Source organism: Sitophilus oryzae, unplaced genomic scaffold (assembly GCF_002938485.1).
Source record: "Sitophilus oryzae breed Bouriz unplaced genomic scaffold, Soryzae_2.0 scaffold_1067_pilon_pilon, whole genome shotgun sequence".
Lineage (NCBI taxonomy): Eukaryota > Metazoa > Arthropoda > Insecta > Coleoptera > Curculionidae > Sitophilus > Sitophilus oryzae.
Window position 1 is genome coordinate 229740 of NW_022145690.1, and position 15647 is coordinate 245386.

The 15647-nt window shown below is 31.9% G+C and overlaps 1 protein-coding gene across 13 annotated transcripts in view; it reads right to left on the bottom strand.

Moving 5' to 3' along the window:
* Positions 1-15647, bottom strand: part of LOC115879249 (protein tramtrack, beta isoform-like) — a 200474-nt gene that overhangs the window by 96205 nt on the left and 88622 nt on the right. The window contains exons 4-6 of one of the 13 annotated variants that reach the window (XM_030895974.1): positions 9380-9476; positions 2592-2795; positions 354-489 (exon numbers count right to left, since the gene is read on the bottom strand). The exons of 9 other annotated variants lie outside the window; for them this stretch is intronic. In XM_030895974.1, the coding sequence (XP_030751834.1) occupies positions 369-489; positions 2592-2795; positions 9380-9476 (422 nt within the window). In that variant the 3' untranslated portion in view covers positions 354-368. Of the gene's footprint in view, positions 1-353; positions 490-2591; positions 2796-9379; positions 9477-10179; positions 10295-11086; positions 11297-12743; positions 12841-15647 lie in introns of those variants that run through there. 3 more of the 13 variants (XM_030896007.1, XM_030896042.1, XM_030896034.1) reach the window with 3 other exon arrangements.

Below are 15647 nucleotides of genomic sequence, written 5' to 3' on the forward strand. Positions count from 1 at the left end.
TAAACATATTAAATCCTTATAATAAATGCCTTATTTTATGCCGAAGAATCCAAAAATGAAATAAAATACCGGGTGTTCCGCAAGAAAAAATATAACTTTGGTATAGATCTTAGTTCTGACACACCCTGTACATTTGAAAATAATTTTAAATTATGCACATTGCCTTTCTACATATACCCATAAAAAATTATGTTTCTACATCTTCCCGTTTTCGTATAATCAACCGAGGCGAATGAGGTGCGCCACCCTGTATAATAAAATAATTTTGAAGATATTTAAAGAAATCTATATTTTTTTCTATTTATGTCTATCTGGATATGAAGGGACAACTAAGTCTAATAATGTTACCAAATATATATTTCAACAAATTAACAAAGTAATGCGGATAAATAATAAGACTTCTTATTAGGTGTTTTAATCCTGGATCTCCATCTGGCCATGGAGGATCGAATACAATTATAAGGCTTACGAGAAGCTCCTTCTGGATGCCTACAAAGAATGTTCAATTTATTTAACTTAGTTATTTTCAAGCTATATAAAAAATATTAAAGTTATATAAGTAAAATTAATTAAAGAAAATTATTTATTTTGAAGGCATCATTAGTTGAACTTTATGTTGAAATTGACTTAGGATATAAATCATTTTAATTTTAAAAACGATGATGACTTGACTTAAGCCTTTTTAACTTGTGTAGCTCTATTCCTTGATAATAGACTCTTGATTCGGTAAAACAGAAAATAAAATCAAATATATACAGTGACATTGAAAATGCAACACCCACACTCGTATTTTGATAAAGTTTCTTGAAGCTTCCGGTATAAATGTTCTTCAGTGGACCCCTCGATCCCCAGACCTTTCTCCAATAGTACATGTCTGGGATTATGATGGAAAGAAGAATTTACTGCACCCCCACAACAGGGCCGTCCTTAGACTGTTGGCCGCCTGGAGCAAGCCCGAAAAAATGCGCTCCCCCTACAGGCAATCGTTTTTTTATTAGTGCGAAGTTTGATCCGAAGAATCAGGTGTGAAAAAAAAATTACGAAAGTTGTGCCACAGACGGTAAGAAATATTATCAAACGCTTTCCGACAAAAAAGGAAATAAATATTGCAAGATTTTCAGAATTAGCATTTAAATTTTGTATTTAAAATGAGCGTCACATGGTACCTAACAAGAATAAAAAAACATTATAAGGTACATTAGCCAAACTAACACCTAAAACTAGGTAATATAAATTATTAACAAAACAAAATTCGTAATAAATACATAGACATAATCCCGAAAAACAAAATTCCTAACATGGACAAAACCTATGGACAAAACTAAAACTTTTTTCTTGCTTTTTTTTCGGCAAACTCTGAAATAAAATCGTCGATGTTTAGACTGTTCGCTATTTCGTTCTCAATAGATATTAGAGATAATCCCCTTAATCGTTCTTGTGTCATACTTGATCTCAGGTAATTCTCAATTATTTTGAGTTTAGAAAAGCTTATGAGAGCAATTAGAGCTAAAATCTCGTCCCGAAGCTCTAGGCTATTAATACCATGTTTGTCTCCGTCTGTTAAATAGAGATCCATACAATGCTTTGTTATTTCCTCTCGGTTGGTATTCCTGAGAACGGTTCATATTCCTGTGAAGTCGTATAAAAACGAAAAATAGTCCAAGTGAGCTTTTAACAGGTCAAACCTTTCCTGGAGAGCCTCATGGGTATGGCATTTTGTGTATTCAGGACAACAAAGAAAAATTCGATTTTAAACTTTTCCTGTGGATCTAAAATTGGCACATCGACTGATTCAGAGAAAAACTGTCTACTTTTTTTCTGGGACGAGCTCTAATGTCATTAGTAAAAACTGCTTCAATTTCCAGCTCTTCTGCCAGCTCTGCAGCATCCACTAATATTTCTCTAAAACGGTCGTCAGTCCTTATTTTGACAAAATAATCGTCGATAGCTTTTAGAGCTTTTGTGGATTCAATGATGTCGAGTTTCTTATTCTGAAGCAGTTTACTAGTTGCAGTTATACTATTGGAAAGTTCGTACCGAAAATGACTATTTTTTCAATGTAGTACTGACGTACTGAATTTGGTCAAGATGTACCGAATTCAGTACAATTGTACCGAAACGGCCGCCCTCAAATTTGGCCGCCTGGAGCAACTGCTCTTCTGCTCCACCCCTCAGGACGGCCCTGCCCACAAACATCGGGGGCTCTACGCAACGAAGTTCTGGTGGCCTGGGATACCCATACCAAGAAGAGTATAACCACCTTATCCAATCAATGCCGCAAGGAGTCACGAGTGTATAGAAAGAAGAGGAGCATTAACTCATTATTGACATTAACGTAGAATGTCTCAGTTTTACCAGACCGTTTCGGGATTAAACTACAAACCAAATCACTCACTATTTTTTTTGGTCAGAATGCTGTCAAAATATAGAGAAAATTAAAGCACTCTCCAGTCTCCATAAATGTTGCATTTTCAATGTCACTTAGTATATTTGCTTGTTGAATGAATCTTGTTAATATACTAATTTTAACAGATAAAAAAGAAATACTCAGAATAATTTCTATATTATGGATGGGTAAATTTTCTACGTACTTCTCAGCTACTCTATCGTAGATTTCCTTCAATGTGCCATCACTACCAACAGACGCCCGTAATACCCTCAAAAATTCAATTAACTTCTCTTCATTCTCGACAGGTGGATGATTGTGGTAACTAACAAATCTAATCTGCTCAGCGTGGTTTTGGATTGCCCTAGCCCTACATTTTAGCTTTCGGGAATCACGACACCGGAAGTATCTAAAATGTATTATTTTATTTTTAATGGAAAAGTCAGAACGAGACATTAAAACACTCTCTGATTTATGTAATGCCTACACAAATGCCTACACACATTGAAAAAGTAAAAGCATTTAACGTCTCCTTTTGCTGCTAAGTCGTCTGCCATATCATGGTCAATGCCCTACCGACTTACGAGCGGCGAGTGTCTAAATCGAGTTTTACTCACGAGATATCCGATCTCATCCGGCCTCGAACCGGCGTGAATGAACAGTGTGTGTCAATCCTAGATCATACAGGGTTGTTCACCACATACGACGTGGAGTATTGTAGTTAAATTCTTAGATTTTTGCAAATGTTAAGTTTTGGGTTCGTTGAAGGACTATTAGAGCTACAATTTAAAAATATTTTTACAAGATACAGAGTGGCCCAAATAAATAAAAAATATCAAAGTTGTATTTTTTTAAATAGAACACCCATATAGGTCATTATTACATTTTTAGTTTCTATGATTAAAATAAAGGTACATTTGATTAAGGTTTACCGCATTTTAATCTTACCGTTTTTGAAATATTTAGGTTTTTGTCAAAATACAGTTATAATTTTAATGCTTTATTTCTCCAGGCGTATTTAAGTTTGAAAAACCAAATATTGTACTGAAGTATTTCTATTTACTAAATTTTGTGTTGCAATAATAAAAATTATACTACCTTATACAGAGCGTCTAAAATTTTATTTTAAATAATAACAAGCTATAAACGGCAATAACTTCTTTAATTCAAATGGAACACCCTGTATATTTATGCTTTTATAAGCATCAGTTGCACAATTTAATTGTCGATTCAAATTATATTATATCATTTTTTACCAATGTCTTCAGGTTTTCGTAGAAAATGCATTTTCTTATAATTTAGACCACAATTATAAATATACCCATGGAATAATGACATTTTTGATTATTTTTAAAGATGTAACAAATTTTTAAAGGGTACAGATACTAATATTGTCCATATAGTTCATTTATGTCATTAAAAAATAAAAAAAATTGTCTAAATATTTGTAAAACAGGACCAATTAATATGATTCCAGTATTCAAACTACATTAATTGATTGTTTTGGTTTGATTAATAATAATAATAAGTTGCGTTGATTAATAATAATAATTGCTTCAAATATTAAAAAACTTAATTTTGTATGTGTATTAGACAGTGTGGTAAAAATAACACCTTAAAAAGTTTATTTCATTTTTTGACGTGTGCTTATTTACAACAACAGAGACGTTCATTTTCATAACTTATTATTATATTGATTTCTGATTCCAAATCCATATTTATTTAAGAATAATTTATTAACTAATACAGGTTAAATATATAATTTTAATTAGTATTTGGGCAGAAATAATGGTGGTATATTTAATTAATGGTACACTCATTTATAAAGATTTAAATAGTTTTATTTTTGTACACAAATATGGAATACCTGTATATTTTTTACTTTAAAAACAATCTAAAATGTCAATATTTCATGGGTATATTGATAAATGAGGTCTAAATTATAAGAAAATGCATTTTCAACGAAAACTTGAAGGGATAGGTAAAAATGGTATAATACAATTTGATGGACAATTAAATTGTGCATCTGATTCTCCTAAAATGTACAGGGTGTTCCATTTAAATTAAACAAGTTATTGCCGTTTAAAGCTAGAAATTATTTAAAATAAATTTTTAGACACTCTGTATGACGTAGTATTACTTTTATTATTGCAACACAATAACTGATCAATAATTAAACTTCAGTAAATATTTAGTACTAAAAACTTTGATACCCTTGGAGAAATGAAGCCTTAAAAATTTTACTGCAATTTCACAAAATTTAAAATTTTTCAAAAACGGTCAGGTTTAAGGGTGATAAACCTTAATCAAATTTACCTTTATTTTAATCATAGAAACTAAAAATATAATAATATACAGGGTGTTCCATTTAAAAAAATACAACTTTGATATTTTTTATTTATTTGGGACACCCTGTATCTTGTAAAAATATTTTTAAATTTTAGCTCTAATAGTTCTTCAACGAACACAAAATTTACAATTTGTAAAAATCTAATCGTTTAGCTACAATAATACTCCGTGTCGTATGTGGTGAACAACCCTGTATATACTTACGCGGATAAATCAACGCCATAAGTTTAGCATTAAAAAATATGTCTCCAACAATCACGACATGCCATTTTCAAACCTTCTTCCTTCTTTATTGCACTTATGAAACGTTCAATAGGTTTGTCTTTTCCGAGGACCTTACTCTGCGCCCCCATGCGCATTAAAAGTTGCACTTATTCCCAAAATAATCACAATTTTATACGGTTTGGAAAGTACAAATTATACATTGTTACGGAAACCAACTTTTCATTGTCATCATATTGTCATAATCATATGTCATAATCTTATTTCCATTGTGTAACGACGCTTGTTTTTTGCGTTTTTTATTTTAAAAATTGTATTAATTACTCTTTTATCGACCGCTTTTATATAGCCAAGGATGCAAGTGTGTTCAGCGAGAAGTTAATTTTAAGTTTGTGCAATTATATTTCTATTTTTTCTCGTTGGACTTTCTAAATACTCGTAAAAATGACTAGAAAGTGTTTGGTGTGTGGAAGTTCTACTATAAAGATCCCAGAATTATCTTTTCATAGGCAAGTAAAGTATTCAGTTGTTCTTTTATTTATATTAAACCACATGGATACTTTCTGGTTAAATTTACTAAGAATATTGACATTTGTACGGAGTGGGTAAATGTATTTCTTTATACAATTTAATTTTTGTGACAGTAAACATTCAATTTATTGTTCAAAAATATGCATTTTACAAATTAAATGTTTAAAATTAATGTTCAAATTTGGCGCGTGGGCGTTAGGTCCTCGACAAGGATCGATAGTAGAAGCACCGCGTATGCAACAAAAGAAGAAGATAAATGGAAGTCGTTGATATGTTTGCAACAGTTTCCATAGTGATTTACTTATCCACGTAAGTATATGTGTATGATCTAGGGTGTCAATCAAATACGTTTAAATAAAGTATACGGCGGCCTCCCCATAAGAGCAATGAGAGGATATACGTCCCCAGGGCCGGCGGAAGGGAAATATTGAGACCGGGCGAGTACCCTATCTAGCGCCCCCCCCCCCCAATAGTTATTATAATTCTCTTTTTCTTTCAATACTATCCTTTAACTACAACTAAGCATATTCATGCTACTTTAACAATACATTTTCACTTAAAGATACTTCAAAATTCTTCTCTTCTTTCAATCTTAGTCTGCGGTTTTTGTTTTTTGTATACCGGTTGCGTCTCGAAATTTACTCACCCCTATAACTTTTTTATTTTTTTACATAAAAACGAGATTTGGTATGTTAGTATATGACATAAATTATTAGGATTGACTAATCAATTGTTTTTGGCCACTTCCTGTTTCACCGGAAATGACTAAAATTTCTGATTTTTAAATGGCACCTCGATATATTTCTACTTTATCTTTATTCGATAGAAAATGACACTCTGAGTAGAATGACATATCATATATCAACTTTTGACATTTTCGTTCAAAAAGCTTCATATTTTAAATTTAAATCTAGAGTGCCATGGCTCTGTTCAAAACACTAATTTTTAAACAAGGAGCCTTGGAAAAATAGATTTAATCGTCTAATGTTTTTCATGTAGTGTCGTGGCCGGTCCAAAAGATGCCAAAATCATATTTTTAATCGAAAATATCAAAAGATGACATATGTCATAAAGTAGAAATATACCGAGGATGCCATCGAGGGTGCCATTTAAAAATCAAAAGTTGTAGTCATTTCCGGTAAAACAGGAAGTGACCAAAAACAATTGAATACGTCAATTAATCCTAATTTATGTCGTATACTAACATACCAAATTTCGTTTTTTTTTTTTAAATAAACAAGTTATAGGGGTGAGCTACTTTTGAGAGGCACCCGGTATATAGAGTTATGAGAAATAGAATTCCAACTTCGGCAGTCTCGTTCTGGTATAAGTGATCTTTGAAAATATTAGTAGTTTCAAGCAGTTGCATTATTTTTCTATTAGAATTTAAGAAAATTTTTTTTTCTTTTTCACAATCAATTATTTCGTGCAGTATCACTTTATGATCAGATACAGTTTTGTATCTGATCATAAACTTCAAAATGAGGTTCAGCCAGTGTTTGAGATGCATTCCTTTGTTTTGCTCTAATGAGAAAATTCTACGATTCTGCTACCATTTTCCGTGTATTATTACACATTCAACTGGAAAAATCAAAATCATCAAAATATTGATATACAGGGTGTTTCAAAACAAATGCGAAAAACTTCAGGGGTGATTCCTTGTTCAAAATAAAGGGTAGTTTGCTTTATAAACGTTGGGTCAAAAGTCAACCATTAGGGAGATATCGCGGTACCAAGATGGCGGAAAAATAATGTTTTTATTTTTTATCTTGAAAACGAAAAACGATAGATTAATGAAATTTTATGGAAGCATTACTGTTGTGAAAACATACTTTCTGGTAATTTTCTCACTTTTTTAAAATGAGTGGAAGGGGTTGAAATAAACTACCCCTATCACTCTTGTTAACGAAATTTAAAAAATCTTATCAAACACATGCAAAAAATTAATTTGGATAGCTTGGTTTGTTTAGAAATTTTTATCTCTTGTGTTTCTTTGATAAAACTCGCCGATTTGAAATTGAAAAATAAAATGTAAAACAAAATGTATTTTGAACAAGGAATCGCCCCCTGAAGTGTTTCGCATTTGTTTTGAAACACCCTGTATATTTTCCCATTACTGTTAATAAATTAATTTAACTAATGAGGCAAACTTATAAGCTTTTTTTGGATAATAAGGATATCGAGCTTGCAAATGAATATTTACCTCATATAATTTTAAGGTACATTAGCCATTAATAACAAATAAAATGGTAGTAGAAAAAGTGCGATTTTGAGCTAAAACTCTCAATTTTGATGGCTCTTGACCCAAAACAGTTTAGAGAAAATTTATAAAAACATGAATTATAGAAAGAAAGGTTATTTACAAAAAGTTGATAGCTTCTGAATTATAAGTAAAATACCACGAACAAATCAGATTTATATTTTTTTATTTTATTTCGTTTAAGATTTCTCCACGAAAATGAATTCGCAAATCCCAGTTTCGAATAGAGCACCCAAAAAACATATAGAGTGGAAGAAATTAAAACTATCCCAAAACTTTGGTGCAAAGGATTTTTGAGCATAATTTCAGTAAACTATAATAGGATACGTCTAGGATATAGTAGTGTTTATAATGTTTGGTCAGCTATTCTTCCCTATGTGGTGTGGTAATTGGTAATATTTTAATGTGGAAATTGATAGTACCGATTAATTATTGATCTGGTCATTCGTTACTCTTTTTTAGATTACTGTTTTTAAATATTTTAGTTGTCGTCGTGGCGCCCCTCGCAAACGGCGCCACGGGCGGCCGCCCGGGTCGCCCGACCCTTCCGCCGGCCCTGTACGTCCCAGTATTGAAGGACAGAAAATCGAGTCAAATGGTTTCAAAACATAAGTTCATCCTTGTTTAGTCAAACCTCCTACAACCCAAGGACAGACTTATGTAGGAAATGCATTGAAATTCTATAGCCATCCTTCAACATCGGTATAGGAATTTAAGCGGTGCCTTCCGAGTATATATTTTAAACGTATTTGGTGTCAATAAATTTTACACTCTTGGCATGGAACAACAACACGACAGAGTTCCCAGATGGTCACCTGTCCATCCATCGCATCGTCCAACATCGCTTAACTTCGGTGATCTATTGGGAACCGGTGTTTCGACATAACTGTGCCGTTGTCCCACATGCATTGAAATTACACATGACATCTTAAAATTTTCCTTTAAAGTTCAATATATTCTCGTGAACCAATTTTGATGATTTTTAAAGCAATTTGTAGCTAAATTAGTCTCTTTTTTCAAATACATACCATCTAACAGTATACGAGGGAAAACAAAATGTTATTTTGGCAAAAGTTTTGAAAAACCCAGTGGAATGACTTGACAAAGTAAGGAATTTAAAAACGACTTATCATCAAGGTAAAGTGTGTTTATTGATGCACCTCAATAGTTTTTTTTGTTGGGTATTCGCTTTTGAAGACAGTAACGATTTATAGCTATTAAATAATATAAGCATTAAAAGCATACCTTTGCTTGAGGTCCTAATCAATGCACCTTTGAAATAATTTTATTGTTTTTGTAACGTCACTCTCATTGAAAAGTATTATCCTTGTTTATATATTAACAATACATAATCAAGGTTATTATTTTTGTTTATTGGTATAGTTACTCTAGCAGAGATGTTTTTAAATACAGAAATTGATCTCTACCATGACCAATTGAAGCAACAATAATAGCCGATACTTCTGCAACTCTCTTTGCTAGAGTAACTACCAACAACAATAATTATTGCGTTTCAATGATAAGACGACAAGACATGCATTTAATGCCAAAAATTGCTGTAAATAGTTACTAATTACAAAAAATCAGAGAGTATTTTTAGTTTTTTTTTTATATATATATCTTTTTATTACCTTGTTGGAGGTGTTCCTCTAACAGAATCGGTGACATAGGAATATCCATTTATAATCATTCTGCGAATAAAATATATTTGCTTTCTTTCAGATTCACCTAAAATTACACTCAGAAAATAACTTTAGTTTGTTCATTCTCACAAAGTGGTGGCGCGTGGTAAAAACTTAATGTTATATCCAAATCAAAGTCCCAAACACTGTCAAAAAAATGTCTTTATTAGTGGCCGGTTTCGGCTATTCAGCCATCATCAGACCTTTGTCAAAAACAGTCAGTTCGTTTGACTTTACTTAAAGAATTTTTTTTACAGTGGTTGGGACTTACCCAGAAAATACAGTGAATTTACAATTTTAGCGCTTTTTTGTTTATTTGTATGCCGTACGAAAAATAAACAGCGTCAGAGATGGCTTGGAAAAGAAGTTAGCTGTAATTTTATATGTAAAATTCTATAGGGAATATCATTCCAAGCCAACTCGACGCCGTTCTTTTTTCGATGGTACGGTTTTTGTCACACTTTATTAATATTAACGTGAAATACGAATCCATCTACAATATATTAGTATTAAATCATTAGTCGCAAACTTTAATAAATAACGGAGATTGTTAATAAAACTGTTTTTTGAATGTTAATTTCAAAAATTCCACCTGTTATATCGATAAAGAAAACAGAAATGATTTCTATAAGACGAATTACTTTCATTAAACCTAGAGAGTTCATATAGTAAAATAATTTTTAAGATATCTAAAGAAGTTATTATATATTCATATATTATATATTATATATTCAAATTAACAAAGTAATGCGGATAAATAATAAGACTTCCTAAGATGTTTTAATCCTTTTAATCCTGGATCTCCATCTGGACATGGAGGCTCGAATAGTTTTGTAAGACTTACAAGAAGCTCCTTCTGGATGCCTACAAAGAATGTTCAATTTATTTTCAAGTTATATAGAAAATATTAAAGTTATATAAATAAAATAAATTAAAGAAAATTATTTATTTTGAAGGCTTAAGATCATTATTTGAACATTATGTTGAAATTGACTTTGGATATAAATCATTTTAATTTTAAAAATAATGATGACTTGACTTCAGTCTTTTTAACCGACTTGTAGATGTGTTCCTTGATAATAAACAGAAAATAAAATCAAATATATACAGTGACATTGAAAATGCAACACCGAGACTAACTTCCCGTATTTTGATAGTTTCTTGAAGCTTCCGGTATAAATGTTCTTCAGTGAACCCCTCGATCTCCAATAGAACATGTCTGGGATCATGATGAAAAGGAGGCGACATAATTTAATGCGCCCCCACAAACACTGGCTCTACGCAAAGAAGTTCGGGTAGCTTTGGATACCCATACCAAGAAGAGAATGACCACCGTATCCAATCAATGCCGCGAGGGAGTCACGAGTGTATAGAAAAAAGAGAAGCATTAACTCATTATTGACATTAAGGTAGAATGTCTCAGTTTTACGAGACGTTTCGAGATGAAATTCTAATCACTAACTATCTAGTAGTAGGCCAACATGCTGTAAAAATATAGTGAAAATTAAAGCACTCTCCAGTCTCCATAGATGTTCCGTTTTCAATGTCACTTACTATATTCGCTTGTTGGTTGTTCATGTTAAAATATGAATTTTGACAGATAAAAAAAATACCAGGATAATTTCTATATTATGGATCGGTAAATTTTCTACGTACTTCTTAGCTACTCTATCGTAGATTTGCTTCAATGTGCCATCAATACCAACAGAAGCCCGTAATTCCTTCAAAAATTCAATTAATTCCTCTTGATTCTCGACAGGTGGATGATTGTGGTTATTATTAATACATCTAACCTGCGCAGCAGGGTTCTTTTGGATAGCCCTAGCTTTACATTTTAGCTTTCGGGATTGACAACATCGCAAGTATCTAAAACGTATTTTTAATTTTTATTGGAAAAGTCAGAAAGAGAAATGAAAACACTCTCTGATTTATTTAATGGCTACACCAATGACTAAAGAATACAAGGATATATAGCACCCGAGACCAAATTGTTACCATGGCACCAAACAGTGCCGTGACACATATTTTTCTTAACTTAGCTGCTTGAAGGGATATTTATATTTTTGATAAATGTTTTGACTACGCTTATGGTGTAGGCGGTAGCATCATACTAATTAATTACGAAAAAAACGTATTAAAATGTTAACAAAAGGTACAAAACTAGTATTGACGTAGAGCATATATCAAGTACATATAGTATCAGAAAAATAATTCCAAATTCAATAAGAAAACGCTAAAAACGTGGAGTGGACTGTTTATTTGCTTATGAAACGCAACTCCTAGCTCTTTCTTATCGTTGCGGCTTTTACACTTGAAATCTGAACTCCATTGTAATAAAGTTTATACAAAGTTCACTACATACAAAATTATTAAAAATCGCTAAAATTGTCGCTGTTGACTAGGTTGTGACTCATCCCTAGGCTACAAAATGATGGCGTCTAACGAAACAAATTCTGCTGTAGCCCGTATATGGGCGTAACATGTACTTGTATTCTTTAGTCATTGGCCTACACCTACACACATTGAAAAAGGAAAAGTATTTTTAAATTAACGTCTCCTTTTTGCTGCTAAGGATAATCTTGCCGGGACCTACTATGCTTACGCGGAATTCGAACCGAGATCCTCTGCCATATCACTGTCAATGGTCTAATTTTACACTATGAGTTGGATTGATAATTATCGTCGATAGTGCCAGTTACGATTCTTGTTTTTATGAAACGTAAATTATGCATGTGTTTCGTTCAAATTAACAAGTCACAGGAGTCGATTCAACATGAGAAATTGAATCGTGTAATTCGATTCACTAAAAAGAATCGTAATGCCCATCGCTGCTCTGTGGTATGGTTTAACAAAGTAAGGAATTTAAAAACGACTTATCAAGGTGAAGTGTATTTATTGATTCATCTCCGTAGTTCTTTTTTGTTGGATACATTCGCTTTTGAAGACAGTAACGATTTATAGCAATTAAATGATATAGGCATTAAAAGCATACCTTCTTTGCCTTGTGGTCCTAATCGATACACCTTTGAAATAATTTTATTGTTTTTGTAATGTCATTCTTATTGAAAAATATTATTTTTTTTATTGGTATAGTTACTCTAGCAGAGATGTTTTTAAATCCGGAAGTTGATCTCTGCCATGATCAATTAAAGCAACAATCGCCGATACTTCTACAACAATAATAATGACGTGACGTTTGAGTGATAAGACCACAAGACATGCGTTTCATACCAAAAATTGCTGTAAATAATTACATACTTACTAATTATAAAAAATCAGAGAGTATTTTTAATTTTTTTATATTTTTTATTACCTTATTGGAGGTGTTCCTTTAGTACAATTGGTGACATAGGAATATCCATTTATGATTACTCTGCCATGCAAAAATTTTTGCTTTTTTTCAGATTCACCTAAAATTACACTCAGAAAATACAGTGAATTTACAATTTTAACGCTCTTTTTTGTTAATTTTTATACCGTACGAAAAAAAACCAGCGTCAGAGATGGCTTGGAAAAGAAGATGGCTCTAATTTTATATGTAAAATTCTATAGGAAAGATCATCGATCGTTATTTCCAGCCAACTGGGCGCCGTTCTTTTTTCGATCGTATAGTTTATTATAAAAATATACATATAAAGGAACAAAATACCTACAAGATTTTGAAAAATATAAAATAGAAAACTAGTTCACAATTCTTTTCTCCATCAATATAACATGTGATGTGACATATTGCAGGAGCTTTGAAATCATTTTAGGCAGATAAATCATTTCAGACACCTGAAAATGTTCTTCTAGTCGGTCAAATTTGATATTTTTAAGCAATTTGCAGGTAAATGATTTGGTTTGGTTTGGTTTGACTTCTTTAAATTAAAAACTAAAAAGTCCCCATTTGTCTATTATACGAGGGAAAACAAAGTGTTGATATTTTCCCTAAAATTTGAAACACCCTGTGGAATGGTTTAATCAAAGTAAGGAATGTTAAACTAACTTTATCGTTAAAGGTTTTCTCACTATACCTTCCGTTTCCATTCCATATCCGTTCCGTATTTTTTTATTGTATTGAGGCTATACGTAAGCTTCCGTTCCGTATCAGTTCCATACTTTTTATTGTACAGGGTGGGTCAAATTCGACGATTTTAAATGGAAACAACCTTTTCTATAGGAGATAGACAAAAACTAATATCGGTGTCTGGAGCTCAATTTTTGTCAAAAACATGATGGTGAAAACCGCATATCGATATCTGTTACCGTTTCGGAGTTACGGGGTGTTTTTCAAAAATATGCATTTTTAACAAATCGCTGTAACTTTTTTGCTATGGAAAATTTTGTATTTTTATGCAAACATTTCCAAAGCACCTTTTTACGTAGAATTGAATGGCTTAAGTATAATTTTTTTAAAATTAATAATTTAAGAATTATCAACAGAAAATTTGATTTTTTTATATGGGACACCCTGTATATTTTTAATTAGCTAAAAAGAATTTTAAATTACCTTTCCAAAAATATAGCACAATTGATATTTTGTTATAATCCCCTTCGAAATACAGATTTTTTAAAAGTTCGCCACTAGTAGGCTTTGGACCCCTCATAGATGATATGCCCTTAATGGAACTCGAAAACATATTTTTCCAGCAAGACGACGCACCGCCTCTGAACGCTGAAGTTATCAGCAAATTTCTGCAGCTAATTTCAAGAATAACTGAATAGCTGACCAAGAACCCAGCCGTTGGCCGTCGAGGCCGCCTGACTTAGTGCCCATGGATCTAATCCTATGGATATATTTGCGGAAGAATAAAGGTTCCTTATTCTTCTGTATAATCTAGACAAGAATTAGAAATACTTAGCAGTTATGAGAGGGTATCTTTCACCCCCACTAGGTTAATGAATTCCGCAAGAAATGTTCAAAACTGCCCCGTCTGTCCATAACAGAAGACGGTCGATATGTCGAACACCTGTAGCAAAATCTCATGTCCTGGTTTGCTATTTATTTTTATTGTTATGAGATATAGTTTAAATGTGTTGATGTTGGTTAAATATATTTTAAATTGTTATAAAATTCTGCATCTCTCATAGCAAATATTATTTTCGTTTTAATTGATGCTCACAGCTAGAATTTTTTTGCATTACCTCCGGTGCCGTTCAAAGCCTACTATTTAAAGCGGGCGAATTTTTATATACTCTATATCTCGAAGAGGAATCGAGCAAAATATCAAGTGTGTTATATTTTTGGAAAGCTAATTTTAAATTCTTTTCAATAAATTAAAAATATACAGGGTATCCCATATAAAAAATCAATTTTTCTGTTGATAACTCTTAAATTATTAATTTTAAAAAAATTATACTTAAACAATTAAATTCTACGTAAAAAGGTGCTTTGGAAATGTTTTCATAGAAATACAAAATTTTCCATAGCAAAAAAGTTACAGCGATTTGTTAAAAATGCACATTTTTGAAAAACACCCCGTAACTCCGAAACGGTAACAGATATTGATGTGCGGTTTTCACCGTCATGTTTTTGATGAAAATTGAGCTCCAGACACCGATATTAGTTTTCGTCTATCTCCTATAGAAAAGGGTGTTTCCATTTAAAAGAGTCGAATTTGACCCACCCTGTACAGGGTAGACCATTTTGGTTGTTTATATAGGGTATCTATATAGGAAACCGTGAAAAATATTAAAATTTTGATACTGCAGTCTTGGGTTCTTTTTTTGAAAAAATCATAATGGCGCAAATGGATCGTGGCTATCTTGATCGGTTTCGAAGCTACAGGTGGATTCTCAAATTTTGTACTTTTTGAAGATGTTCGATAGTTTTTTTATTTCAACAACTACGCAAAAATTAATCAAACATTCTAAAGGCACTTTTCTGTGTAGAATGCAGTGGCGTAGTCAGACTTTTTTCGAAAAAAATATTTTTTTAGATATTAACTAAACTTATGTATTTTTAAATACAACCCCCTGTATATTTTTAAATTTCCTGATTCAGTTTGGCATGGGCTGCTCGAAAATATATAACACTATATATTTATTTCCACTATTAACTTTAAAATTCCAATTTATTTAAAGATATCCACTTTCCTCTTGGTAGGTCATGCCGAGTATTAAAGGAAACAAGCGAATATCTACTTTCAAATTAATCCATGTATTAGCAATTAAATAAATTCGGTACAATACGAAGCAAATAAAAATAAGTGTAACAGAAACAAAAGAACATATT